At 43.9% G+C, this 26377-nt stretch overlaps 1 protein-coding gene across 1 annotated transcript; it reads right to left on the bottom strand.

Moving 5' to 3' along the window:
- On the bottom strand, nucleotides 1-26377 carry LOC115385356 (frataxin, mitochondrial-like). Its single transcript, XM_030087341.1, has 6 exons — nucleotides 26180-26377; nucleotides 26013-26093; nucleotides 22560-22651; nucleotides 22350-22470; nucleotides 6377-6474; nucleotides 1-465 (listed from the first exon to the last, which is right to left on the bottom strand). Exons 1-6 carry the CDS (start codon nucleotides 26261-26263, stop codon nucleotides 327-329), a joined length of 615 nt encoding a protein of 204 aa, XP_029943201.1. The 5' UTR covers nucleotides 26264-26377; the 3' UTR covers nucleotides 1-326.

Genomic DNA, 26377 nt, shown 5'->3' with positions numbered 1-26377 from the left:
CTAACAGCTGGGAGCCCGCGGCTGGACGAACGGACACAATAAAGGTATTTATGAGCTTATCTCACTTTGTAAATGAACGGGATAGGGCGTGGGTCCAAAATCTTTGGAGTATTCCTTTAACACCGATTTTCTTGCAGAGTTCATATGACACACAATGAATCAAAAGAAGCAATGGTGAAAAGCAGAAACAACAATACAGAACATCTTAAATATTCTATGTAATAAAATGGTAAAACATGTATTTCTGCAGAGGTGAGATTGAAGGGGTCTTTCCCTTTCCTTCCATTATTAAACAGTGTGAGCAGGTTGTCCACAGCTGTCTGGATTCAGGAATAAGGCAGATCCTTCAGGCTGATGTTTCTACTGTAGATTGCTGAGAACTCTTCAGACAGCAGTTGGTGCAGGCTGACGCCATCGTGAGAGTAGACCCAGTGTTCACCTGTCCAGTCATAGCGTTTTGGTCCACTGCAAACACACAAAAGGACATATATGTTGAACTACTGACTTTAAAATGAAAATTCTGATTACTGGAGAAAAAAAAAAAAAAAAAAAAAATAACATGAGCACTTGCCGCTGGTGGTAAATTTTTAAAGTGGGGCGCTTCATCATTCTTCACTTTCAGTGGTTTATGAACCAGATAGGTGCGATGGGCGACCTAAAATTTGGCCCAAGCCACAGCCATTAACTGGCGCTGGTTGGTTTAATTTCATGTCATTCATTTATATTGTTTATCAGTGATTGGTGGAATCTCTACTAAAGGCTACACTACAGGATAATCGGGCTTAACTTTGTCCCAATGCAAGCCAGCAAAGGTCCGATTGTCAGGTGTACGCAAATGAGATGGTGCCCAAATTTCCTGTAGTGTTTGGTGTGTTCTTTCCCATTAGAGCCGCTTGGGAATTGTTGGAAGGAAGGATCGTAGATAATGAACATGTTCAATATTTGTGATTAGACATCCTGTAGTGTGTATGGAGCTCTGAGGAGCCGATAAGCTCAGAGGCAACCTGACCACACCCTCCTAATAAACCTCCTTGATTGGCTGAACAGCTCTGCCTCACCAAGGTGTTGATGCTGCAGCTTTTAAAAATCCCCACTTAGCTGTCAGTGCTGGAGGCATGTATGTAAGTCAGTGAAATATATGACAGTGAAACACGGAAATATATGACAGTGAAACGCGGAAAAGCTTCTGAACGCAGTCATGCAGAAAGTGAGTCGTTAATCATCAATAATTGTAATGTACATACCGTATTGGTCCGAATATAAGACGATATTTTTTTCCAGGAATGGTATTCTCAAAAATGGGGTCGTGCTATAATCGAGGACTAGATGGAGCCATAGTACCGGTGACCTGTACTGCCTCTGTTTGCATGCAGTGGCTCAGCCGCCGCGTTAGGGGGAGGTAGTGAGCTGGACAGAGTGTAAGCCTACAGCAGTGTGAAGCCCCTTTCACACTGGCCAAAAAACCCGTTTAAACCCGCTAATTAATCGGCTCCTCATGGCAGTGTGAAAGGGTTCACTCTGCATTAGACCCGGGTCTTTCAACCCGGCAATCAATGTGGGTTTTTAGCGGGTCGCTACTATCGGCTTTTTAGTGAGAGGGGCGAAAGGGAGTGTGAAAGGCAGACGCGAGTTGACGCGGTAACTTAGGTGATGACGTCGACACAGCGTGGCTACGTTAACGCGCTAGTTGTTGTTTCTGGACACAGCGTGAGATTTCCTTCGTCAAGACGACCCAGCATTAGCAAGATAGTGAGACCAGAGAGCTGCTCTGGATCCGTGGGGAAGAGGAGATTCGTCTACAGGTAGGGGTGTGCGATATGACGATATAAGATCGTTAAGGATTATAACATCGGGACGATCTCATAAATCAGAAAGATGGTTAAACCGTCTATAGGGCACGTTCTCCTCGTTGTTTTTTCACCTATATATAATATTTTTTGGAGTGACGATGTTACCTGAAAGCTTCAGATAATATCAACTAAATATTCCCTCTAGTGCAGTTATGCACATACATAATAGATACATGCGGAGCAACATTAACGATGATTAAAAAAAAAAAAAAAAAAAAAAAAAAAAACGCAGCTACAGCCAGTGCTGCGTTCGGGGACGCAAAGGCAGCTAACAACGAAGCGGAGCGCAGTGGAGCTTTTCTGACTGGAGCTGCTGCTGGGTGGAGGCTGGGTGGAGGCTGGTGGAGGCTGGGTCAGGCAGAGCTGGTTTACAGCAGCAGTACGGGATCTACAAGAGATCAGCCGCCATAGAAACACCCCGAAAAGCTGGAGGGAGAGACGCTGAAGCTAGCACCGATGCCAACGCTAGCTCGCAAGCTACCGCTAGCAGTTCACAAGCTAGCATGAGGGACTTTATATACAACAAATCACAGGAATGTGAAAAGACTCTTAGTGAACATACCATCAAGTTAACAGCTGAAACGACCCTTTAGTCTGATCACCAGTGGAACGTCTTTGGTTTAATGGGATTATGAGGGGCTGTATTTCAATGGAGACAGAGCCCTCTAGTGGTCACATAGGGCAACTATTAAAATTATATCACATTAAAACTGCTAAAAAGCTATTTGATATGGAAGAAGACTGAGCAGTGTGGCTGCTGTTAGTTTTTCTAAGGTTCATTTCAAACAGTGCATCGAAAATACCTGCCTGTCAGTACTCGAATATACTTAGCTGATGTTCAGGATAGAGGTGAAATTTATACTTGTGAGTTTGTCAGTTTGTTTTGAAGTTTCAACACAGATGCTAATTCCGTTAGCATGTCAATGGCGTTTCCATTAATAGTTAGCATTGAGCTAGCGGCTTTGATTTTAAATACTGACCTGTTTTGTTTTTACACAGTGATGTATGTTGTGATCCATCTTGTGTATTTGTTCAGTTATATGTTTATCTGGTTTGTTTCAGTTTTACAGCCTTCAGGAGAAAGTAATAAAAGCTCAGAGCAGCTGAAATCTCCTGCTTTCTTTCTGAAGAACTGTTTTCTACAGGCCAGACTGAACCCAACATTCACAGAGGGCTGAATTATTAATGTTCATGAAGTTGAACAGAACTTGAATTTGATGGTTATAAAGTTATTTACATCATTAATGCAGTCATTCAACCTTTGAAGCTCTTAATTGTTGCTTATTCTGAGAAAGAGAATATATTTTTTATTTAATACTAGGAGTGTAACGGTATTTGTATTCGTCCCGTACCGTTACGGTACGGGGGTCACGGTTCGGCACACAAAATCACACGACGAATACACCAGTGAGTAAAAAAAAAAAAAAATTCCAACCTTAGATGGCGGTAATGAGCCTAAAAGCTGCCGGCAACCACCATTATGACAGAAGAAGAAGAAGTACAACAAGCAGGTCCAAACATGAACAAACAAAGAAGAAAGTACAAGCGGAATGAGAGCTGCAGCGTGTTGCGGAGCGGATTAAACGGGAGAGTATTTGTTCCGCGTGCGTTCCCTCATACGGAGTGACGTGTGACGTGCCAGTAAACGGGAAGCAGCACAGTCAAAAAACCAGCAGAGAACGCCACGGTGGTGGAAAAACACTTTTTTAATACAAAACCCCGACATAAAAAACATTGGAGAGGCGAGATGGAACCAAATCGCGCAACAGCGAGTTGTATAAAGAGCTCCATAGCAGAATACGAGCGATCGCCGGCTGGTGTTATGGGTTAACTGGTTCCCGTGTTAACAAATGACAGCGGAGGTCTGTGGAAACACATGCTGATTACAGCTGTTGTTAAAGTAAGACTCACAAAAGATTTTAAACGTATACACTCACTGTAACTGTCGATAGCCGAGGTTCGCTAGAACGACTAGATATTTCAGTCATTATTGGTCACAAGTTAACACGGGCACCAGTTAATTCGAAACATCGGCATGCGGCGCAGAGCTCACGCCGAGACGTGCTGCTCCGCACGGCGGTGCTGCAGTCAGGGGAGCAGCCGCTCCTTCAGCAGCATATCATGGAGATTTTGGGACATTATTTGAGCAGATATCAACAGATAAAAACTCTCTGCTTGGCACTGAGGACTGCTGCTGCAGAGAGGAAGACCTGCAAGTTCCGCGTGAGACTATGTGCGCATGTCACAGGGTCCTTGTAAAGGAGGATTCATCGTGGATGCTTTGTATGCTGTACATGAATACACTCGTTTAATACTATTGTTTACAATCGGATTGAAGAAACACCATGTAAACTGGGCCAATAATGTGTCGCATGGGAAAGCTTGGGAAAAATGTTCTGGTACATTTGTGAGCTTTTTTTACTTTTTCCCCACTGTACCGAAAAACGTACCGAACCGTGAACCTTACACCGAGGTATGTACCGTACCGTGGCTTTTGTGTACCGTTACACCCCTATTTAATACTGCAGTAATATTTTTTTAATCTTAAATCACGTGAAATGTTATCACTGTTGTGAGTTTTTGAGTTTAAATAATTGTGCAATGAAAGGTCCTCTTATGAGTAACCTTATTGTCTTCAACAAATTTTTAATTTCACAAAATGATATTTGAAAAATAGGGGTCGTCTTATAATCAGAGTCATCTTATATTCGGGCCAATACAGTATTTCTTCAGTCCATACCCAAACTCTAAACAGTTTTTTATTCATCTGCATGTTCACCACTCCTACAATAAATGTCATGTATCCTGTTTTCATTCATCTAGACTTCTAACTACAAAAGAATGGAAGTAACAAAAAAACAAAAAAAAGAAACCTCTCGAAATGCATGCAAGCACAACAGGGGACAGAGAGTGCACATATAATAAAACTTTGCCACTCAAGCTAACATCAGATGGATTGCAAATGTCTCATATAAACACCTGTGTGGATTTGATTCCCCTTGGATTGGAATACACTTGGAATCGGATTGTCAGAGGTAGTCTATCCTGATCACTTGTGCCTCATAGAAGCAGCTGAAAACAACGGCTCGTGTTGTATGAATGGGTTATTCGTTCTGTGCATGCACTCCCTCATACATAGAGCACAATGACATGTGCAGAAAAGAGGAAGCAGGAATTAGGAAAGTCATAAACAAGGATTGGATGCTGGTTTAGAAAACCTTTAATATAAACCCTGAGAGAGCAAAAACTTGTAAAGAGGCAAGATGACTGCAAATCACGCAAGAGCAACGTGTTTAAGCAGCTCTGTGGAAGATTAACAGTGGGCAGACATCCAGTAGATAAAAAGCATACAGGTAGACTTAAGACTGCTGACGACGAAGCTCAAGATCTGAACCTTCAAAGTGGGAAATAGATCTTTAGCTTATTTCACAGATACTGAATAATCTGCTTTAGCTGGGGCCCACGCAAGCAAGGACTGAACGCAGACAACTTTATTTAGCGTCCATGTAAACTAAGATTGTTTTGAGTCAGACAGAAAAAAAAAACACCCATTTAAACTGGGCTGCTTCTTGTTCTGTTGCTATTGGCTCTTGTTTGAAGCTTTGATATAGCAACAATATGTCGGCAACTATATTTGGCTGTCATTCACACTCCCACTATGAGAGACACCATGATCACTGAACAACAAGGATGATAAAACAACAACAAACAGAACCGTGAACAGCCACGCTAAACCCACAAATTAACCTACCGGAACAATGTTTCCCTGGTTCTCTCCAACCCGCCACCACGCTGCTTATGGACACTTCCTCTGAGAACTGAACTGTCCATCAATAGCAACCTTTCCCGTTCTTTCCGAGATGCTCAGCGTTTGAATCTCCTTTCCACCGTCTCAGAAGTTGAGATCGTGTTCCTCCCTGTGATGTTGGAAGTGTGAAAGAATGGTTCAAAGCTAGCTGGTTCGTCGGTGGCTAACAGCTAAGCTAACAGCCGTCCGTCAGACTGCGGTAACTGGTAGCTGACTGCCGGTAGCTAAGCTAGCAGCATGCTGCTTTTACAAAGTGTCCCTGAAAGCAGCAGGGAGATTGCACCACACAGCGGGTTATTCACTGACTCAAAGGTTTTCAAACAGGTAGTGGCAGTTTTGGAGAATATGTATACTGACAAGTTAATGGACGATGTTACTGTCTCCGTGAAGCAGGTGCCTCGGATTTTCAAAATCATCTGGTGGGCAGATATTATTGTTCCTACCAGCTGCCGATCACCAATGTGGAGGGATTACTATTGCAACAATACCTCATCCGTCAGGTAAAACATCACCAGTAGTCTGTGGTCACACCTCTATCACCTGAATAAAACATGATGAATGACTGATTATATCAGGTTTACTACAAATACCTTGAAGACATCACAAAAAGGTCTTACTGATTCCTCAGATACTACCAATGCTAATATGCTACACTGTATAACATTAAACGTGGAGTCGTAGTTGGTATGTTCATTTCAGCGGGAGGTCTTGGTCTCACCTGGTGGGAGAAGAAAGCCAGAGCTGTTTGTTTGGTGTCTGTTTGTTGATGACGTAGGTGCCATGGTCCCCGCTCACTTTCACCGTCAGCACACCGCTCTGAACATACGAGACAAGACACGCTCAGAGTTCCTGCTAAAGCAGCTTAACTTCAATTCTGTGATTATTGTGGAAACATTTAGCCCAAACATGGAAGTTGTAAGAAGCAGTGATCGCATATAGGTTTTCAATGTAGTGATTCCTCAGGACCCACAAGCGCGATTTTCAGTGGGTCTATGGAAAATTCAATGGGATCCCACACCAATTTAAAAAAATGCATTTCAATTTCTTCTATTCTTGTATTTTTTAAATTGTAGGATTAAACTGGTGGTATGGTAGGACATAGAGCTTGACCGATTCATCGGTTTGGCCGATCAATCGGCCCGATAGGACGTTTTACAAACTATCGGAATTAACGCAAATGGCCCCGATAGTGGCCAATGGCTGTTTTTTTTTTTTTTTTTTTTCGGCAGCGCCGACTGGTCTTTCCCTCGCCTGCTGCTCTCTGTCTCTGTGATCACCAAGGAGAAGGACGTGGAGACACGATTAGCATCACTGTAAGTGTATTAAAACCTTCACAAGTTGAAAGTCAACATAACCTCCTTTGTGGAGGAAATAAGTTCCACCTGTTCAACAAGCATAACGTGCATCATATGTTAGCATAAACAGCGACATTTCCACAGCCGAGTTTTACACAACCACACTGCTTGTTAAGCTAACAGCTAGCAGCTCGTTGAAAACACGCTGAAAGAAAGCGTCTCTGTGAAGCCAGTTCATCTTAGTTTGCCATGAATCTTAAAATTTGGCAATTTTAGCCGCTGTTTGAGACAAACCAGCGCCCCCCCTCGATTTTAGGGTTAGATAGGCTATATTTGGAAATGAATTCCAAATTTATTCTTTCAAAAAAGATAGCCTAATTAAAAAAACAGACCATTCTTCAGTAATGATAAAGAACACAACTGTTTAGAGTATATAAGATATAAGTTAGGGATAAAGGTTTCAGCTTATGGGAGGATGAGAAAATCACAGTTCAAATCCCTTCACTCCATATGCCTTGTTTAACTAGTGTTACTTTTAATGGCATACAGTATCATCACTCACAAAATGTGAAGTCCCCCCCCATATTAAAGTGTAACAAAATTATTCATGTCAGTTTTAATTGATATTGAACACACATAAGTTTAAATTAAATATATTGATTTTTATGTTTTCTTTGCAATTTTATACATTTGGATAGTGTTCAGTAGTACTAATAAAGTCAGAGTGTTAACTTCCAACAGTGTTGAATTTTTTCCGGGGGGCTGGGCTATCGGCCAATTAATCGGCTATCGGCTTTTTCCTGCTCCAAACTATCGTTATTATATCGGCATTTAAAAATCCACTATCGGTTGACCTCTAGTAGGACATGCTTATAATCGGCAGACACATTTGTGTATGTATATGAAATAAAAATCTAAAGCTGAAAAGTTAATTACAAAACAACTGTCACAGTTGTCATACATGCTTACTCGAGAAAAACTGGACCTCATCTGAAAATGGGATGTGTGCATAGACGCTGTCACAATATATAAATTTTCACTGGGAAAATGAGCTGTGTCTCCAGGATACATCATAATGACAGTGAATCCTTTCAGATGCTAATGTATCAGGGACACAGGACACGTACCTGGCAATGTCATTGAAGACGTAGGGCTGCAACTAACCATTTAGTTTTGTTTTCGACTAATTTATCAATTATTTGAGTAGTGATCTTCATTTCTAAGCACCTATGCGCTGTGGATACCTGATGACACAGCGAGTTCCAACTCCTTCCCTCCGGCTGTCGCTTCATGGTCCCCAAGGCCACAACCAAACGTTACAGAACTACCTTTGTCCCAGCAGCTATCACAAAGCTCAATGCCAGGGCGAGGAGATGAGAGAGTCCTATTAAACCTTTGGAGCTTGGAGATGTTATCTGGGAAATTTTAGGTGATTTTATGGTTCTTAATGACTGGCTTCTTTGTGTGTTGATTGTACTGATTGCTGTGTGTTTTTTCTTATGTGTGTTTTATTCGGACTGCCGAGTCCCTGCCTGCAAACAAATTTACCGTGAGGTATAAATAAAGAAACCTTGAACCTTGAAACTTGAACAGCAGCTCTGGCATTTAACGTGTTGATTAAAGGCTGTAGTGCTACGATGGAATGAAAGTTGAGCTTCACAGTGTGCATTTATCGTGTTTCACTGGTTTATTTTCAGTCAAATGTTCTCAAACTTTGGAAACTGGGTGGGGGTTTTCGAGCCTCTTCTTCTTGTACACCCTCCACAGCAGTCTTTCACAATAACCCGCTGCATGCATTTCTCATGCAGCACTGATTAGCATGGGGGCCATTCTTTGGGCCTGGCGTGCAATGCATTGCTTTTCATCTGTTTTTCATTGTTCCACCATTATCGTCCGTTTTTCTTCCCTGTTCTGGGATGTAAACAGTCAGCACGTTTACATGCACCCCGTAAAATCGGCTTGTAGGCGGAGCGGATTGTAAATGTGTTATGTAAACACTGAGTGGATCCGCTTAACTCGGAGCGGATTGTATTTCGGAGACGATTGTACGAGGTGGTGTACACCGATCAATAATCCCCTCCGTGTCTCATATAAACGCTGCCTGACAGTGGAGCGGAAAAAAATGGGGGATTATTTGTTCTGCGCATGCGTTCCCTCGTGCGTAGTGACGTGATGGCGTGCGCAGTAAACGGGAAGCAGGACAGTCAAAAACAAGCAGAAGAACACGGCGGTGGTCGAAAAACACTTTTTTAATAAAAACCCAGAGAGAACAAACACTGGTGAGGCGAGATGGAAGCAAATCGTACAACAGCGAGTTGTTCAAAGAGCTCTGTAGCAGACCACGAGCCATCGCCCGGCCACTACTATAGATTAACTGGTTCCCGTGTTAACGAATGACGGCAGAATTCTGTGTAAACACATGCTGATAACAGCAGCTGTAAAAGTAAGACTCACAAAAGACTTGAAACTTATACGCTGACTGTAAATGTAGATAACCGACGTTCGCTAGAACGACTACAAGCTTCAGTCATCTATTGGTCACAAGTTAACACGGACACAGCAGCGTATCATGGAGATGTTGGGACATTATTTGAGGAGATATCAGCAGATAAAAACTCTGGTCGGCGCTGAGGACTGCTGCTGCAGAGCTAAAAGACCTGAAGGTTACGCGAGAAACCCTGTGCACATTTCACAGAATGCTGTATAATCCGCCTCTGCCAGGGCCCTCGTAAATGAGGATTCATCGTGGATTTTGTATGCCGTCCATGTATACATGCACAGTTAACACGATTGTTTATTGTTTAAATGTTTAGCTGCTTACCAACTTGGCCAAAAGCCTCTTTTTTTTTTTTTTTTTTTTTTAAATCACGATGCCGGCTGCGGCGCGACGATTTGCACAGTTTTTTTTCCATACGCCGCTTCTCCTCACGTAGCAGGCGGGAGACTGGAGGACAAACTGTGTGATGATGGTGACTGACAGGTTAGAGGTGGAGAATGTACCTGGAGCTTCATGTTTGACGTTCTGTTTGAACCGAGTAGCTTAGCTACGAGCACGCAGCGCAAGCGGCTGTCTGGTCATGTGACCAGATCATGTGACCAGGCGGCGTTCGTGGAATGCCACCTGATCAAACCAGTCGCCTGCATTATAATACTATTGTAATGTTCTCAACCCCTGAAGTTTGGTCAGCCAGTACAATTAATTTATTTTTACCCAATGGGCTATATGCACGGAGCAACGTGACGTAATTTCTGTTGAAATCTCAGACCGCACAAAAACTTCCGGTTACAGTGGACGCTCTCTATGGACGGTCTTCTTTCGACTTCGATTTCCAAGTGATCACAGATTATAGTGTTTTTTTTTTATTTCAAATTGACGTTTCTTCGTTTGTTTACTATTTTTAGTACAGTTGGTGTGTACAATATTGCCTCGAGAGAAGCGGGCTGCGTTTCAAATAACATTCCACTCAGCATAAGAGCCGCTGAACGAGAGGAGTGGAGATGATGAGGAGACATCAGACGAGGAGTGGAGGAGCTCTGGGGAGCTCTGCTCAGCACCTAATGTTTCAATACTCGAATGAATATAACGTATTGGCCTGAATATAAGACAATGTTTTTTTCCAGAAATTGCATCCTAAAAAGTGGGGTGGTGTTATAATCGCGGACTTACGGTAGATGGTCAATACGCATCCGCACCGATAGATGGAGCCAAAGTATCACTGAGCAGAGAGCGAGTGGAGCGATGAAATGAGATCAGATGATCTGATGAAAAATGGCGGATCATCTGGAACAAAGGGCCTGAACGCTGGACAACTGAGCAAACAACAGAGGAGAAGTTATGATACCAACTTTAAACTGATGGTGATCAACGCAGCAGAGTCATCAAACTACTGCCAAGCTGCAGGAGATCTGGTGGAGCAGAGCCTCGTTCTTATTGGAGAGCACAGAAAAAACGCCTACAGATGCTAACGCTATGAGAAAAGCTTTCCGTGGTCCCAGAGCGACGCTTCAGAGAGACTGATAGAAGGATGAGAGAATACGTCTCTGAAAGACGGAAAGACGGAATGTCCACCACCAGAGCCTGATTCAGCTGAAGGAACTGGAAAGTTATCTACATCATTTATGCAGTTTTGACCCCTTGAGGTTCTTGTTGTTGTTTATTGTTTCTTATTTTGAGAAAGAGAATATATTTTTTCATTTTATATCTCGAGAAATGTTATCTCAGTTGTGAGTTTTTGAGTTTATAATAATTGTATAATAAAAAGTTGTTTTATGAGAGCCCTTACTGTCTTCAGCATTTTTTTATTTTTTTTTTTCACAAAATGATCTTTGAAAAATAGGGGTCGTGTTATAATTGGAGTCGTCTTATATTCGGGCCAATACAGTACATTTTAGTGAAGCATTAAGCTGTGTTTTGGTCATGGAAATTCGGTAACAAATTATGAAGTCATGGAAAAGTCATTGAAAATCATAGGTGAGAAAATGTCTGAACCCTTTTGACCATCTGGTTATTATATTATGGTCACTTGTGTCTCAAATGGCAGTGTGACGCGTCTTGTGTGGGAGCTGCAGTGGTCGTGCTTGTCACTTCTCGCTTTCAGCTAACACCGCTGGCTAGCTTGTATGCGAAAAGGGGAGCAGTGTGTGTAAGTCTCCCTCTGCCAGTATACAGTCTCTCCATCTGCAAGCCCTATGTTAGCGCTTCCTCGTACAGAGATACCTCACGGACTCAGGCCGAGCTACAAGGACTCGGAGGAGGTTGGCCCCCAGACATGTGGCATGCAGGCCCACCGGCGTGTGGATACGCCCTGGTGCCGTATGAACCAACCGCCAGCTCAAATAACTCCACTGCCTTGTGGAGGTCTTGGGAAAGACAAAGGCTAAGGGAGTAAACCCTACAGTGAATCCGGAGTGGAGCCCCTAAGGCGGTTGTATGGCATACTTGTCATCTTTCAACAACTCCCGAATCCTGGTCTGTCCCCAGCCGTCTCGACACTGTCTTAGGGCTGGGCGATATGGCAAAAAAAAAATGATCACGATTTTTTTTCTCATATCATTCAATCTCGATTAAAATCTCGATATGTTATATTGTTTTTAAACCAGTTTTAAAGCATCTGAACTGAAAACTAGAACTATTGAGTAGTTTAACATTTTATTAACAAACCAAGCAAACAGCAATGCAAATTAAATAATATAAACATAGAAAAATAGAAGAACAATCTCACTTAACAGTGCAGTAAATGGGAAAAAAAAAATCTAGCACCAAGATAATAAAACTTGCAATGCACCGTTTTTTCAGTAAAAGAGAAGAACTGAATGATCGTTAGTTAAAGTGTGACAGTTTACAGCGCTGAGGATTTTTGCTGCTATAAAAGAATGCTGCTGCCATCATTAATGCTTGCATCAAATGTACAAAATTTAAATAATCTAGATTGGACAGATTAGACTTAAAATGTAACAGTACAAAACTACAATAATACAAAAAAAGACTAAATTAATCGTTTTTCTAATCTTAGAATGTTACTCGTATGGTGCAGTGGCCTGGAAAGACGACACTGGCTACGTTTACGTGCAGTCAATATTCGTGTTAAGATAAATATTCTGGTTTCTGAATAAATATTCTGGGTTTAAAATAACCCCAGGAGATTCCCATTCAGACCACGGCGCACAGACGACGCCATGACTGCATTTACACTTCATGCCACTAGGTGTGCTGTTTGCATGTTTAACCTTATTTTACACAGACACCACAGAAGAAGAACGACACTGCAAGCGTTGCAGGCTCTCTCTGCATGTTGTTAGCAGCAAGACGTGGTGATATGTTCAGTGAGGCGATGCACTGTCATTTTCAGTAAAAGAGAAGAACTGAACTAAATAACTTAGTTTAATTTAACTAACTGATCGTTAGTTAAACTGTATCACAAGTAGTTTTGTTTGTTTGTTTGTTTGTGCGTTTATTTCACAATTTTCTAAGCATTACAAAACTGTAACTTACAAAAACTGCATTGCATATTGTGAAAAAGGACACCCTAGAAGCTTAGAGCTTTTCAACGGGGGTCCAACCCACCACCAAGTAATTGCACTGTGTACAGTCTGAATTAGGGCTGTCGTGGTAAACTGGTATTGACGATAATCGTGGTATTAAAAAATGAAATTTCAATATCGTGTTCAAAATGCGCACATGATAATATCGTAAAGAGGATCTAGTGCCACTTGAAACGTGTTGAAGTGTATTTTTAAAATCCGCTCCTGTTCTTCCGCCCTGCCTCGTCTCCCTCCTGCAGCCCCCCCTCCCTCTCCCCCTCCCCTCTCATATAAACACAGCAGAGCAGCGGTAGCAGCACGGCTCCGAGCTAGCGTGGCTCCCACTTAGCGAGCGTCAGGAGTGAACTAAACAGCCGACAACGACAGCGAGACGCTCTCCTAACCCGAAAAAAGTGTGTTTAGCAACACTGACTGCACGTTGATGTGTGGCCAGGTCGAGTGGTTTTCTCTACATAATAAATTATAATTACTTTAAATAACACTATAAAGTTGCTAAAATTGGAGACTTTTATATTTACAACGCCAACTGGTAGAAACCAGCGTCCCCAAGGTTATCCTGCACAGATAAAAGGCTGCAGATTCGTTGGACTGATGGACCGGAAACAGACATCAAAATAGACTTTGCTTTATTTAATTTTAACATTCATGTATGATACAAATATTTTCCTTTTAAAAGATGCATTTCCATTCACACACTCATCCATTCAATTCAAAATAAAGTTACAAAATGGAACCTGCATGCCTGGAAAATAAATCGCATTTTAAATGTGGCCTACTAAACAGCAGCAGAAAAAGGAGGAAGCCCAAATGGCAGCAGCGGAAACCAGTCACGTGGAAGGAAAAGGCCCGTCTCTGCGACCCTAAAATATTATAATTGGAATTTAGTTTGAGCCTAATTTAATTAAGATGGAGAGGAATATTGAACTTACCCCAGAACCTCTCAGGCAAATCTCACCAGATCCGCAGTGGCGGATGAACTGCCACACGACGTGGGGATCTACACAGCAAACCGTGTTAGATCCCAAAATATTCTGAATTTAGAATGGAAGCACAGAAACCCATACTCACAGAACAGGTGCGCTGATGCTCGTGAGAGAACAGGAAGGGAGCACTCAATATTAACTGCAGCGGCGCCTACAAACACGCGCGGGTTAGAAACGAGGCGAGTATTTTATGAATGAAGCGCCGATAGTAATCACTCACCCCGCCAGGACGGCGTTCAGATCACTGACCGCGTGAACTCAAGAGCGGTGGAGAAGCAAGTTTAACTTGTCTTTAGCTGAACCGAAGGTTTCGCGGCAGCTTCTGTGCTGCTGCAGCACTGCTTGAACTGAGAAACGCCAGAGAGAGACGCGCAGGTGAGTTGAGTCTGCAATTAAAACTCCGGTGTGGCACAAGGTGCCGCCCAGCGTGCGCGCGTGCATGCAGTGCAGTGCGCGTACATATGATAGTGCACGCCCATGCACCACTACAGATGCAAGCCGGGTAGTAGTGGGGCCCCATTAGGTAGGTTCCGGACGTGTCATTGTAATGTGTCCGGGGGGTTTCAAGTTGTGTCGCTGATATCCGCCATCTTCTCCACCGGCCCCCTTCTAGCAACTAACCGGTGAGTACTCGGAAAACGGCCCCATGCGGGGGATTTTCGACACCTGGTCGTTGCAGCGTCAAGTGTAGCGCCTTAAATTTGTCATTGAAATTGACTGATATCAGCCGTCCCTCGAGGCCCCCTTCAGCTCAGGGCCCTAGCCAGTAGCGGCGCCTCTGGCTGGAGAGAAGCAGCTGCTGCTTATTTCGCCTCGGATTTAAACAGACAAACAAACAAACAAAAATTCTCGGCAGTGTGGTGGTGGGACAGGATTTCACCCCAACAGGGCCCGAGGGTTTTCATAATCCACCAACCCTACGTAAACTACGCCTCTGCTGTGGATCCTCTGTTAATCAGTTCATCAGATTTTAATTAGTTGAGTGTAACTACAGTTTGGTATGCAGCTGTACAGTTACTGTTCTCATATTGTTTCAACACCTCATTTGACAGGTATTCTGAATGTAATTCATCTGGGAAAAGAGAGAAAACAAACAAAAATAAAATTAAAGATGAATCTGAATGTTTGCACCATTATTAGTAAAATTTTTGCTGATATCGTGATAATATCGTCGTGATATTTTTTGCCCATGATAATCGTGAAGAGAAAATTTGATATCGTGACAGCCCTAGTCTGAATTCAAACTCTAGGTCATTACAAGTAATGCCAGAAAATAAAACATCACAGTGCACACAATGACAGGGAGAGGAGGTGGCCTGTGTATTTACGTACACAACAATTGGTCTACAAATAACACTATTATGCACACACATTGCTCACCGGACATAGAGTTCATTTCTGTAAAAGCCCGTCCCTTTTTCCTGCCTGGGGAGCTAAAAGCTGTGCTAATCACAGCTGCCTACATACCAACTGATTCTAACACTAGCATAGCTCTAGCGCTATTAGCAGACGTATTAAATACATTACAGCAGTCTTACCCCGGCGGCGTACACATTGTTGCAGGAGATTTCAACCAGGCAAACCTGAAGTCTGTCCTGCCTAAATTCTATCAACATGTAAGCTGTGCTACCAGAGGGGAAAACACCTTAGATCACGTCTACACAAACATTAAACATGCATACAGAGCCATACAACTGCCACACTTAGGCCAGTCAGACCACCTGTCTCTGCTCCTTGCCCCTGCTTACACACCGCTAAAAAGAAGCACAACTCCATTGACCAAGACCATCACAACCTGGCCCGAAAATGCTATTCTTCAACTCCAGCACTGTTTCCAGCACACTGAATAGTGTGTCTTTGAACATCAGGACCTGACCCTACACACAGAGGCTGTACTATTTTACATCAAGTTCTGTATGAGGAATGTAACAGTGGATAAACGCATCAGAAGCCCTGGATGAATAGCCAGGGCAAGACACGCCTCAGAGCCCGCAACACCGCCTTCAGGTCTGGAAACAAGGAACTGTATAGTGCTGCCAGGGCTGACCTGAAGAGAGGACTCAGGAAAGCGAAAGCAGAGCACAGACAGAGGATTGAAAGCCACCTCTCTGACAACAACTCTCGGTTGGTGTGGCAGGGAATTCAGCAGATCACAAACTTCAAGGGTCATACAAACTCAGGAGTAGTCCCGAGCACCGCACTAGCAGAGGAGTTGAACACCTTTGCACGCTTTGAGACCCCCGCCCAAAAGTCTGCAGTCACATCCCAGGGTTTCCCTCAGTGCTTTATGGTTTATTAATTGTAAATGTGTTTTTTTTGCACCAAAACAGCAATACCAAAGACGGTCTCTCGAGCTTTTAATGGCATCTGGTGATACAGTTGCAATGGCGACACCTTATGGTCGATACGTGAACACAGTAGTCCGATGAGGTTCATTAGGCCTTTTTTGGTATTCATGTTTGATTCTTATAAACAGGCCAATGATTATCTTGCTTACCTTTACATGTTTTGGCTGTCAACCTGCAGCCTTCCTCAGAAGTGTCACGTGATGTTGTTGTGACGTGTCTGGTCAGCTGATTTATACAGAAATTGGCGCCAGCCTCCTACTGGGTGCAGTAGGATGACAGCGCCATCTGCAGTCTGACTTCTTCAGCACAGTGTCCCAGGTGTGAGAAAGTTGATACGCCCCCTCCGCCCGGTTCACAGTCTGGGGGGCGCGTTTCCGGATCTCGATGGCCTCCCTGATCCAGCGGTGGTATTTGTTGCTTTCCGTGCTGATGATCTGGGCATGATCCCAGTCCATAAGGTGGTTTTCCCTCCTGCAATGTTCGGAAATGGCAGACTTTAGCTGTTCCTGCTCTGCCTGTCGTTTGGAGGAGCGTGTGCATGCTTTAGATGTTTCTTTTTCACATTCAGTGCGATGTTCTTTTTGTCCTGATGTTGAAGGCTCTGCCAGTCTCCCCGACGTAGGATTTGTTGCACGACAAACAAGGTATTTCATAAATAATATTGCATTTGTGTTGTGGCTCTATTTTGTCCTTGGGATGTACTAATAACTGCCGTAGTTTAACGTGTGGTTTTACTGGGGTGCTGATGTTGTGCTTATTCATGGCCCGTTGTATTCTCTCTGTGATCCCTCTGATGTATGGAAGTGTCACCATGGCCCTGTTTGGTTTCTCAGTTTGTTTGGTCATTGTTCTCTTTTTTGTGTCTTTGTTTTGTTTTGCTTGTTGGCGGCCTTTGTTTATGGCCCACATCGGATAGTTGCACTTTCTTAGTGCTTTTATGATGTGTTGTTCCTCCTCCTTTCTATCTTCTTCCTGTGGGATTAGTTTTGTGCGTTCAAAAAGGGTTCTTACGACTGAAAGTTTGTGGTTAATGGGATGTTCTGACGTCCAAAGAAGGTATTGATCTGTGTGAGCGGGTTTCGATATATGTGAATTTTAATGCTGCCATCTTCCAGATGTTTTATGTCCAGGTCCAAAAAATGTATAGTGCTGTCTGTTTCTTCTTCGTGGGTGAACTTGATGTTGTTTGTGTCATCCTGTGTGTTGAGATGATCCGTGAGTTCTTGTGTATGTCCTTTCCTTGTTATTTCCAAAATGTCATCCATGTAGAGGGAAAGGCCGCAGTGTGGTGGGACTGTCTCGAGGGCCCGGGCTTCAAGGTCTTCCATGAAGAAGCCGCTCATTATGGCAGACAGCGGATCCCCCATTGCGAACCCTTCTTTCTGTCTGTAGATGGGACCCCGATACTGGAAGTAGGTAGAGGTGGAGACGAATTCCAGGAGCCTTGTGATATCCTCAACAGTGAGAGAAGTCCTTCTTTTTAATGAAGATAATCATTGGCCTGTTTATAAGAATCAAACATGGATACGTGAACACATAGGGGGTCAGAGGTGACGTGAATTTTCATCAGAACGCCGCGGCTCGTTGATGAGGCAGAGTTGGTGCAAGTTAGCATGGATGTTAGCACGTTGTCAGAGCAGCCTTCTGCGAGCCGCGATGGTAAACATCAAACTAGCGGATTTAATCCAAAATGGTTCGTGTTCTATCCTCAGAATGATTCACTGTCCAAACGGTGGAACTGCTTCTGTTTAATGAACAACATGCTTCATCAGTCTGGGGGATTCCATTCATGCACATTCTTCTTCTACTGCTTCACACTGCACTATACATCTAACAGTAACACTGCGCCCTCTGCTGGACTGAAGGAGGTACTGCTGGACTTATGCACTGCTGTGAACTCCATACAAACAACAAATACTTAAAGAACATAAGAATATGAGTAACTGTAAGCAATCTAATAATTTTTTTCAGTAATTTGTCTTTAGTTTTTCATTCAAAAATTAGACGAGGTCACACAGTCCAGCAGAGACCTCTTCAGCCTCTGAGTGCCCTGTTTTTACACCTTGATCATGTTTGAACTGTATTTTTGTTAATTTATTTTACCTTTAAATGTGAACAGCAAAGGCTTGTTTTAAGATTCAATAGGTGAAAACTTAGGTGAAAACATTTTATATTTATTTTAATTTTATTTTTTGTGTTTGTTAAAACTTTATTTTAATATTGTAGTTTTCTGTAAGAATCTGCATGTTAATAAATGCTGACAATAACACAACAGTCATAATTTCAAAATTTCTGTCAACTTTTTTTTTTTTCATAAACACGATGGGTTTCTCTAGCAGTCCAACCACCAGGCTTAGCAAGTTTTCTGGGGGAAACCCTGCATCCCCCCAGCAACATCCAACTTCCAGCTCCCAACCGCTGACTGTGCAGGCACATGAAGTGGAAAGGATGCTGAAAAAGCCCTCTCCCCAGAAAAGCTTCTGGACCCGATGGTGTACCGGGGAAGGTGCTCAAGGCCTGTGCCGCGCAACTCTCGCAGGTCTTCACCAAACTCTTCAACCTCTCCCTGACACAGTCCACCATCCCTGCTTGCCTGAAGTCTGCCACTATGATCCCAATGCCAAAGAAATCTGCCACCGTCAGCCACAAGGACTACCGCCCAGTGGCACTCACACCCATCATCACCAAGTGCCTGGAACGGCTGGCTCTCAACCACATCATGACCTGCCTCCCTTCCTCTTTCGACCCCTACCAGTTCGCTCACAGAGCAAACAGGTCAACAGAGGATGCTATAGCATCACACACTGCACACTGCGCTGAGCCACTTAAAACACCGGGAGAGCTACGTCAGGATGTTCTTCGTCGACTTCAGCTCAGCCTTTAATACCATCATCCCCGACATCCTGGTCAGGAAACTGATCGATCTGAGACTCCCCCCACTCACCTGCACCTGGATCAAACACTTCCTGACAAACCGACCCCAGTCGGTTAAACTGGGGCCCCATCAGTCCTCCACCTGGGCCCTGAGCACAGGCTCTCCACAAGGGTGTGTGCTGAGTCCACTGCTCTACACCCTCTATACCACAGACTGCAGACCCGCCCACTCCAGTGACACCATCGTTAAGTTTGTGGATGATACAGCGGTGGTGGGACTGATCACCAGGGGCGATGAGTCTGCCTACAGGGATGAAGTCCTGAAACTGGCTGAGTGGTGCTCGGCAAACAACCTGTCTCTGAACATCACAAAGACCAAAGAAGTCATCCTGGACTTTAGGAAACACAGGTCTGATCCATCTCCCCTCTTCATACATGGGGATTGTGAGAAGTTGACAGCCCTTCTCATACAGACAGTGGAGAATGTGGCAGAAGTGAGGAGTGGCGTGGCTGCGGCTGAAATGCAGGCAGTGTGGTACCCACTACCCCCTGAGGACGTAACATCCCACATACGAGCAGAAACGCCATAAAACTACTCACCACGCACACTTCCTCCTCCTTCTCTCTGCCCAGCTGATACTAGCGGAGCGCGCCCGCTGAAGAAGCTGTATTTCACCTGGCTGATGCAGGGAGGAGCAGTCCATGGTGTGAAGGGGAGCACAGTTGTGTATTTATTGTAAATATTTATGTTCTGAAAAATTAACTTGTGGGGAAGGTCATCCTAGGTGAATTTATATTTTCATTTATTTTTACTTGACACTGGGGATTTTGTTAAAATCTTTTTGTAAATATTAATAAGATGATCAGACACCCGTCCTAGAATTTTGGTTCAATCCAGCCCAGGGATTGGTTAATTTGGTCTGGGCTGGATGTATTTAAAACTAGGGTCGGCGATCTTGGAAAACTAGCATGTATTCGAATGTAGCATCTCCCCAAGGCTCCGCCTAGCTCCCACCCCATTGGAGGAGCTCCCGTTGGGAGCGAACGCACTGGACCCGGAAGCGCCACGCGCACGGAGTTTGTGATCGCCTCCAATGTTATTAACCCTTCTGACTACCGCACACAACGAGCATAGGAGCGCAGCGCGCAGCTCCGCCTCATTCTATCTTTCAGGTGAGCCGCGACTGCTGAGAGCGCCTTGGCAACGCGCTCTGCACCAGGGCTAGTGCACGCTATTGAAATGTACGCGCAGGGGGCTGGTAGAACGGCGAAGGGATTTGACTGGTTTCTTAAGAGCGGTCCGCGCCTTACGATTGGTCGGAGTTTTTACTGTCCTGTGGCCACTACAGTGGTCAGATTTTTTCTGCACCTTTTTCCGTCCTCATAATGTATTGACTTCTACCAGAGGGCAAGGAGCATTTCACTCAGTATGACTAAAAGTGCTTTTGGACAACATCGTCTACCGTAGCTTTAAGGAGGACCATGGTTAAGGAGAGGGGAGAGAGAGCACCTGTGAGGCTGTCAGTCTGGAGAAGCCTCTGTCAAAAGCCTGTTGTGAGGGTGTGTGACCTTAAAACTGCCAATAAACAGAAGGATTGGCAAAGAACCTGGGAACGTCCACCTCATTTCTCCGCCAAACCTCTTCCAACGCGATCCAGGTGAGCTGATCCTGAGTCGGGGTGACCCCTCGGTCCCTCACAGGGATCCAGTGGAGAGGGTCCACACCTTCACCTTCCTGGGCACCGTGATCACCGACAACCTCTCCTGGTCTGCAAACACCTCGGCTATCTTCAAAAATGCACAGCAGCGTCTGCACTTCCTGAGAGTACTCAGGAAAACTAACATCTGTGAGAAGCTGCTGGTGATCTTCTACCGCTCCACCATCGAGAGCATCCTGACCTACTGCATCACCATGTGGTTCTTCCACTGCCCCGAGGCAGACAGGCAGAGACTACAAAGAGTAGTCAGGACAGCTGAAAAGATCATCGGACGCCCTCTTCCCTCCATCAGAGACTTATACACATCCCACTGCCTCAGCAGAGCCGAGGCAATCAAAAGAGACAGTACCCACCCAGCACACCACCTGTTCGAACTGTTACCCTCTGGCAGGCGCTACAGGTCTATCAAAACAAGACAAACAAACTAAGAAACAGCTTCTTTCCGCAAACCATCACTGCACTGAATCTAAAGGGTCACTGACACACACGCACTCATGGAAATGTGCAATAATCTGCAAATACTGCAAATTCTTTTCTATATACGATTATTTTTCTATTTATATTTTTAAATTTGCACTATTGTTAGGTTTTTTTATACAGATGCTGCTTGAAATTTCGTTGTACAATGTGCAATGACAATAAAATGACTCTGATTCTGACAAATAAAGGACTTTCAATTCAATTTACAATCGGATTGAAAAAACACCCATGTAAACTGGGCCAGTGAGCAACACTGTCCCCAGCACTTTCGGTAGTGAACCGTCATGATCGATAAGCGTGAAGTGGCCGATGTGATTTCATCATACAGCAATATATGACAACAATAACACAATTAGTCCACACTTAAAATTTCACATCAATGTTTTTTTTTGCATCGACGTCAGTAACGTTGACCAACTGATTACTTTCTGCTGTCATCAAGTTCATCTGCAGTTCCTTTGATTGGATACACAGAGTAAGGAGGTGGAGTCTAAGGTGGAAGTCTCTGTGCCAGAGCAAAATAGTGGGATTATTTGAACATAATCTTTTCAAAAATAAAGGGAGTAAGTGACATGAAGTCCAGATCAGACAGAGTGAACATTTTCTGACTCAAGTTTACTGAAGTACAAGTAGACTTTGAATTAAAGCTACTCCCACAAGTACAATTTATCCAAGAAGTTACTTCAGTAAATGCAACATGTTGATGCAAATTTCTGCATCCTAGTGGGAAATTTAAAATGTGACAGCGTTAAGAGGTATTTTTCGCCACTTATGAATACACTATAACAACAGAAACTGATACTAGTAATGAGCTGCTAATGTTTTACTCCCAAAATAAGTTATACAAAGGAAATAATTAACTTAAATTTGCAGGAGCAATAAGGCAGACTCACTTAAGATAATAAGGCAAAGCACTTTAAGACCTCCATTGCTTGAGTTCTCAACACTTACAGTGAAGACGACATCATAGTCTGCCCCAGTGAAAGCTTCATCCATCAGATCTTCAAAGTACTCAGCTAAAGAGTCCAGAGTCTCGTCGGCCAACTTCTCATATGCTGCTTCTGACAGCTCACTGCCACAGAGGGACACAAAGCCAGCGGTCAGTCAATCTCTCCACCGGTTGCTGCAGACCATTGGACAATAGCAGGAGGGTAGAGATACCTGATCTGCACCAGGGAGGACTTGTCCTGCAGCACTGACGTCACGTGGATGTTCTTACTCCACCTCACTCCATCCGTCCAGAAGCTGAAGCTCTACCACAGACACACGGCTGAGCTATAATTGAGTATGATTACAATCCTTAACAGTAGGTGGTAATAATTCATTGTAATACTGGTTGAAAACAGCTATTTCACACATAAGAAGAAGAGTACAAAGTTTCAAAGTACTAACGGCGAATGGTCGACCACAGGCACTGTGCAGAACAGGACAAGTCCATCATAATAAGGACTAAAGGTTGGTGTAGTGTAGTAGTGATGTTGACAGGTGTTCAGGGTAGTGAGTCTGTGGGACCCAAAAGTGTGATTTAGTGGGTCAGTGGGTCCCAGTTAGCCAAAAATGTATTTATTTCTACTTCTTATTTTCTTCTATTTCTTAAATTGTAGTGTTAAACTCCTTTGACGGTGGAATAGTATGACATGGTTAAAATCAATTGACATATTCAAAAATGCATATGAAATAATCAAACTAGTGCAGATGCTGTCTTAGCAGAACAAAATAGCAGCGGCCATCACTGCCAGTTTTCATAAACATGAAGAGTTCAACATCGAGGAATACTGCTGAGTATTGTATATTACGTTTCACCAAATTAAAAATGTTGTGCAAATATTTAAATGAAGAATAACATTACAAGGGGTGCCAGAAAAAAAATTCACATCCAAAATGGGATTTTTATTAAGATTCTGAATCAATCCCAAATCTCCAAGTATCAACATTTAAAAAGATGGCTTTTCACACTCTAACCACTCAGCCCTGATCACTTTCTCCATCCTGATCTAAACATCGAGCCAGGAAAACTATCGTGACTCAAACACCGATCGATTGTTTCAGCCTGAATGTCTCTGATCACAGTTTATACTGCCACTGTTTCAGGGCATCGCGACACTAAATTCTGTTAAAGCTTGTGTCCGGAGTTTTGAAAGAGAGAGGTTTTTTTTTAATCCAACGTCTCAGGTTCCACCCTCCCTCTGCTTTCATGAGCGACCAAGCCACACCCCTTTAATTGTGCACGCTATGGGGATGGCTAGTAGCTACGTCATCGAAGCTGAATACGTCACTTCCGTGTCCAAAGGTGCGATGGTGCTGTGCTGTGTCCCGTGTTGTAACAACAGGAACGATGTCAACAAAACCATTTCCTACTACTGCTTTCCTCCGATATTACATCATTATATTATTTTACTGATATTACAAATAATGAGGCGGACTCACGTTATATAGATCATATTTTTATTGTTTCATTTAATTATGTCTCAGAGCCAGACAGCAGCAGCACCGCAGCCTGGTCTCCTCCCCACAGCGGTGACGGTCCCACCGAGACACACACCCAGCACCGGACCCGGTCCTGAGCAGGACCCCGGACCGAGCGGGACACAGGACGGAGCAGGACCCGGGACTCAGTCCACGAGGGCGGCGCGTGCCCCCCGCTCCCGGTGCTGCTTAAATTAAACACAATTTATAGAAGTCTAAATAAAATTTTTGGCTAAACGTCCTCTGTCTGTGTTTAATCTCCCTTTAGCTAATATTATTTTCTAGGCTGCTGGTGTCACATCACTGATTAAATAAATTATTTGCTAAACTTTAGAGGTTATTTACGTGTCAGTCGCGGTTCCTCAGGTCCTGCTGGTTCCCACATCAGCTCCTTTCGTGGCGCCGGCGCATCAAAAGTAACTCTATCGGCCAGAACAATATTGTGTAAAACAGCACAGGACAAAATAAAGTCCCACATCTTTTCAGGGCTAAACAACAGCGTTTCCCCCGCTGGATCTGAAGCTGCTCTGCAGCAGCTGTGTGTCTTCTCTCACTGTTAAAACTGCCTCCTCTCCGGCAGGATGGACCAGCGGAGTTATCCAAAGTTAATAATCCTTTAGTAATCCCACAAGGGGGGATATTATTAGATATTCTGTAAGGGCTTTTTATTATTATTATTATTATTATTATTATTATTATTATTATTTAAAATTATTTCCCTGGATGACACTTCTACAATAAACTGTAAGTTGTCCTAAAACCGCAGACAGACAGAACCCGATTCTAACATTGCTAATTAATTAATAGTTAAGTTACACAGCTTGATGCGACGACTGACACCCTCGTGTTAATGCTAGCTAGCCACTTAATCACCCACCTCAACCTCGTAAATGTTGTTTTTCATTGAAGCCTGTGCTTTCCATTTCAGACTTCCACCTGTCACCACAGAAATATTTACAACTCGGTTTGAGTTGTAAGAGTTTAAACCTCTCTTCACTGACTTTGGAAAGTCAGCAAAATTCACTGTTACCGTGAAAAAAGTGACCGGTTCTTTGGCAACAGCCATTGTGTTTACATTGCGCGCTAGAAGCCTTGGACCCGGAAGTGACTTGTGACGTCACACTAGCCATTCCCATTATCTGTCGGGTGAAAATGAGAGCCTCTGAGTCCTGCAGCATCCTCCATGTTGAGCTGTTTACGGTGGATGTTGAGCAGACAGTGGTTATATCCGAGGTGAGCGGGCCGGCTGCTGCAGAGCTAACTCTACTCTGCCTGGGCGAGCGGCCGTGCTCTCTGGCTGCTCCACACTTTGATTGACAGCACGACAAGGTGGAAGCTCGAGCTCTAATGGCTGAAGCTGACCGGCGTTTTCTCGGATAACATGTGGGTCTATGAGACGAAGGCGGGGCTCATAAATAAATGTTTATATTGCATTATGCTAATATTATCTTACAGTATCGAACCAGACTGACACATTTAAGCTCTGTTGAAAAATGATACACACGTTGGAAACTAACGGAAACTCCAGACACCAGCCTTAATGTGAACATACAGCAGGTGTGGGGCAGCTCATGCAGTGGGTGACAGCGATGAGTATGGAGTGTTCTCTACATTCACTGCATGGTTGAAGTCACCCAAGAAGGAGGTGAGGGCACTGGGTTGTTATGTATGTGACCGGGCTATTGTGGAGTGCATGGTGAAGCAGGTAGACATGGATTTAGTAGTTGAAGAAATATAAGTAGCCACAGTTATGGCATACAATACATTTCCATTTATACAAAACAAACAAACAAAAGAAAACCCTTAGCTTTTTTTTTTTTTGTTTTAAATCAAAATCGACAAAGAATTGGATTTCAGGAGACCTACATGATCTACAAGCTGGACCAACAATACATTTCTCAGACTTCAAATGTTAAGTCTGTATATACCTGTCAAGCTTTTGCTGCTTGGTTTAGCCTAGTGTTGCAAAAACACAAATACGGGTACGCTTACAGTCTACCCCGACTTTTAAAAGGTTTATTCAACTCTGTTTGATCTGCTTGAATGTCGTGCCTGTCAATACGACCACTGAGACCCATCCAACATGGCGGACGCACTGTGTCGCATTTTCCTGATTCTCTGTGTTTGGAGTCTGAGAGCGAGACTCACTGTGGCTTGAAGCCGATGTGCAGGCTGCAGAGCGGTCAGCGAGAGCGAACTGGTCCCGGTCAGCGTTGACAGTTTCCTCAACTGGAGGGTGCAAACAAACATGTTATGAGTGTGGATTAATGAAGCTGACACCGGATCCCCGGGGAGTATTCGCCTCCGGTCGGTACCTGTAGGGAGAGCGCTCTGCTTCTCGGAGCCGTCACCGCGCCGACCTGCCTACAAACACCCGGAGCGATGCGGAGGAAAAGCATCGTTCCCCGGTCAACTTAACGAGAAAACCTCCACCGCCTCAGCCACTCCACTTTCCCCGGTCAACTTAACGAGAAAACCTTCACCGCCTCAGCCACTCCACCCCCGGTTCTACG

This window comes from Salarias fasciatus, unplaced genomic scaffold, assembly GCF_902148845.1.
Source record: "Salarias fasciatus unplaced genomic scaffold, fSalaFa1.1, whole genome shotgun sequence".
Lineage (NCBI taxonomy): Eukaryota > Metazoa > Chordata > Actinopteri > Blenniiformes > Blenniidae > Salarias > Salarias fasciatus.
This window is presented reverse-complemented; position numbering and strand designations above follow the sequence as displayed.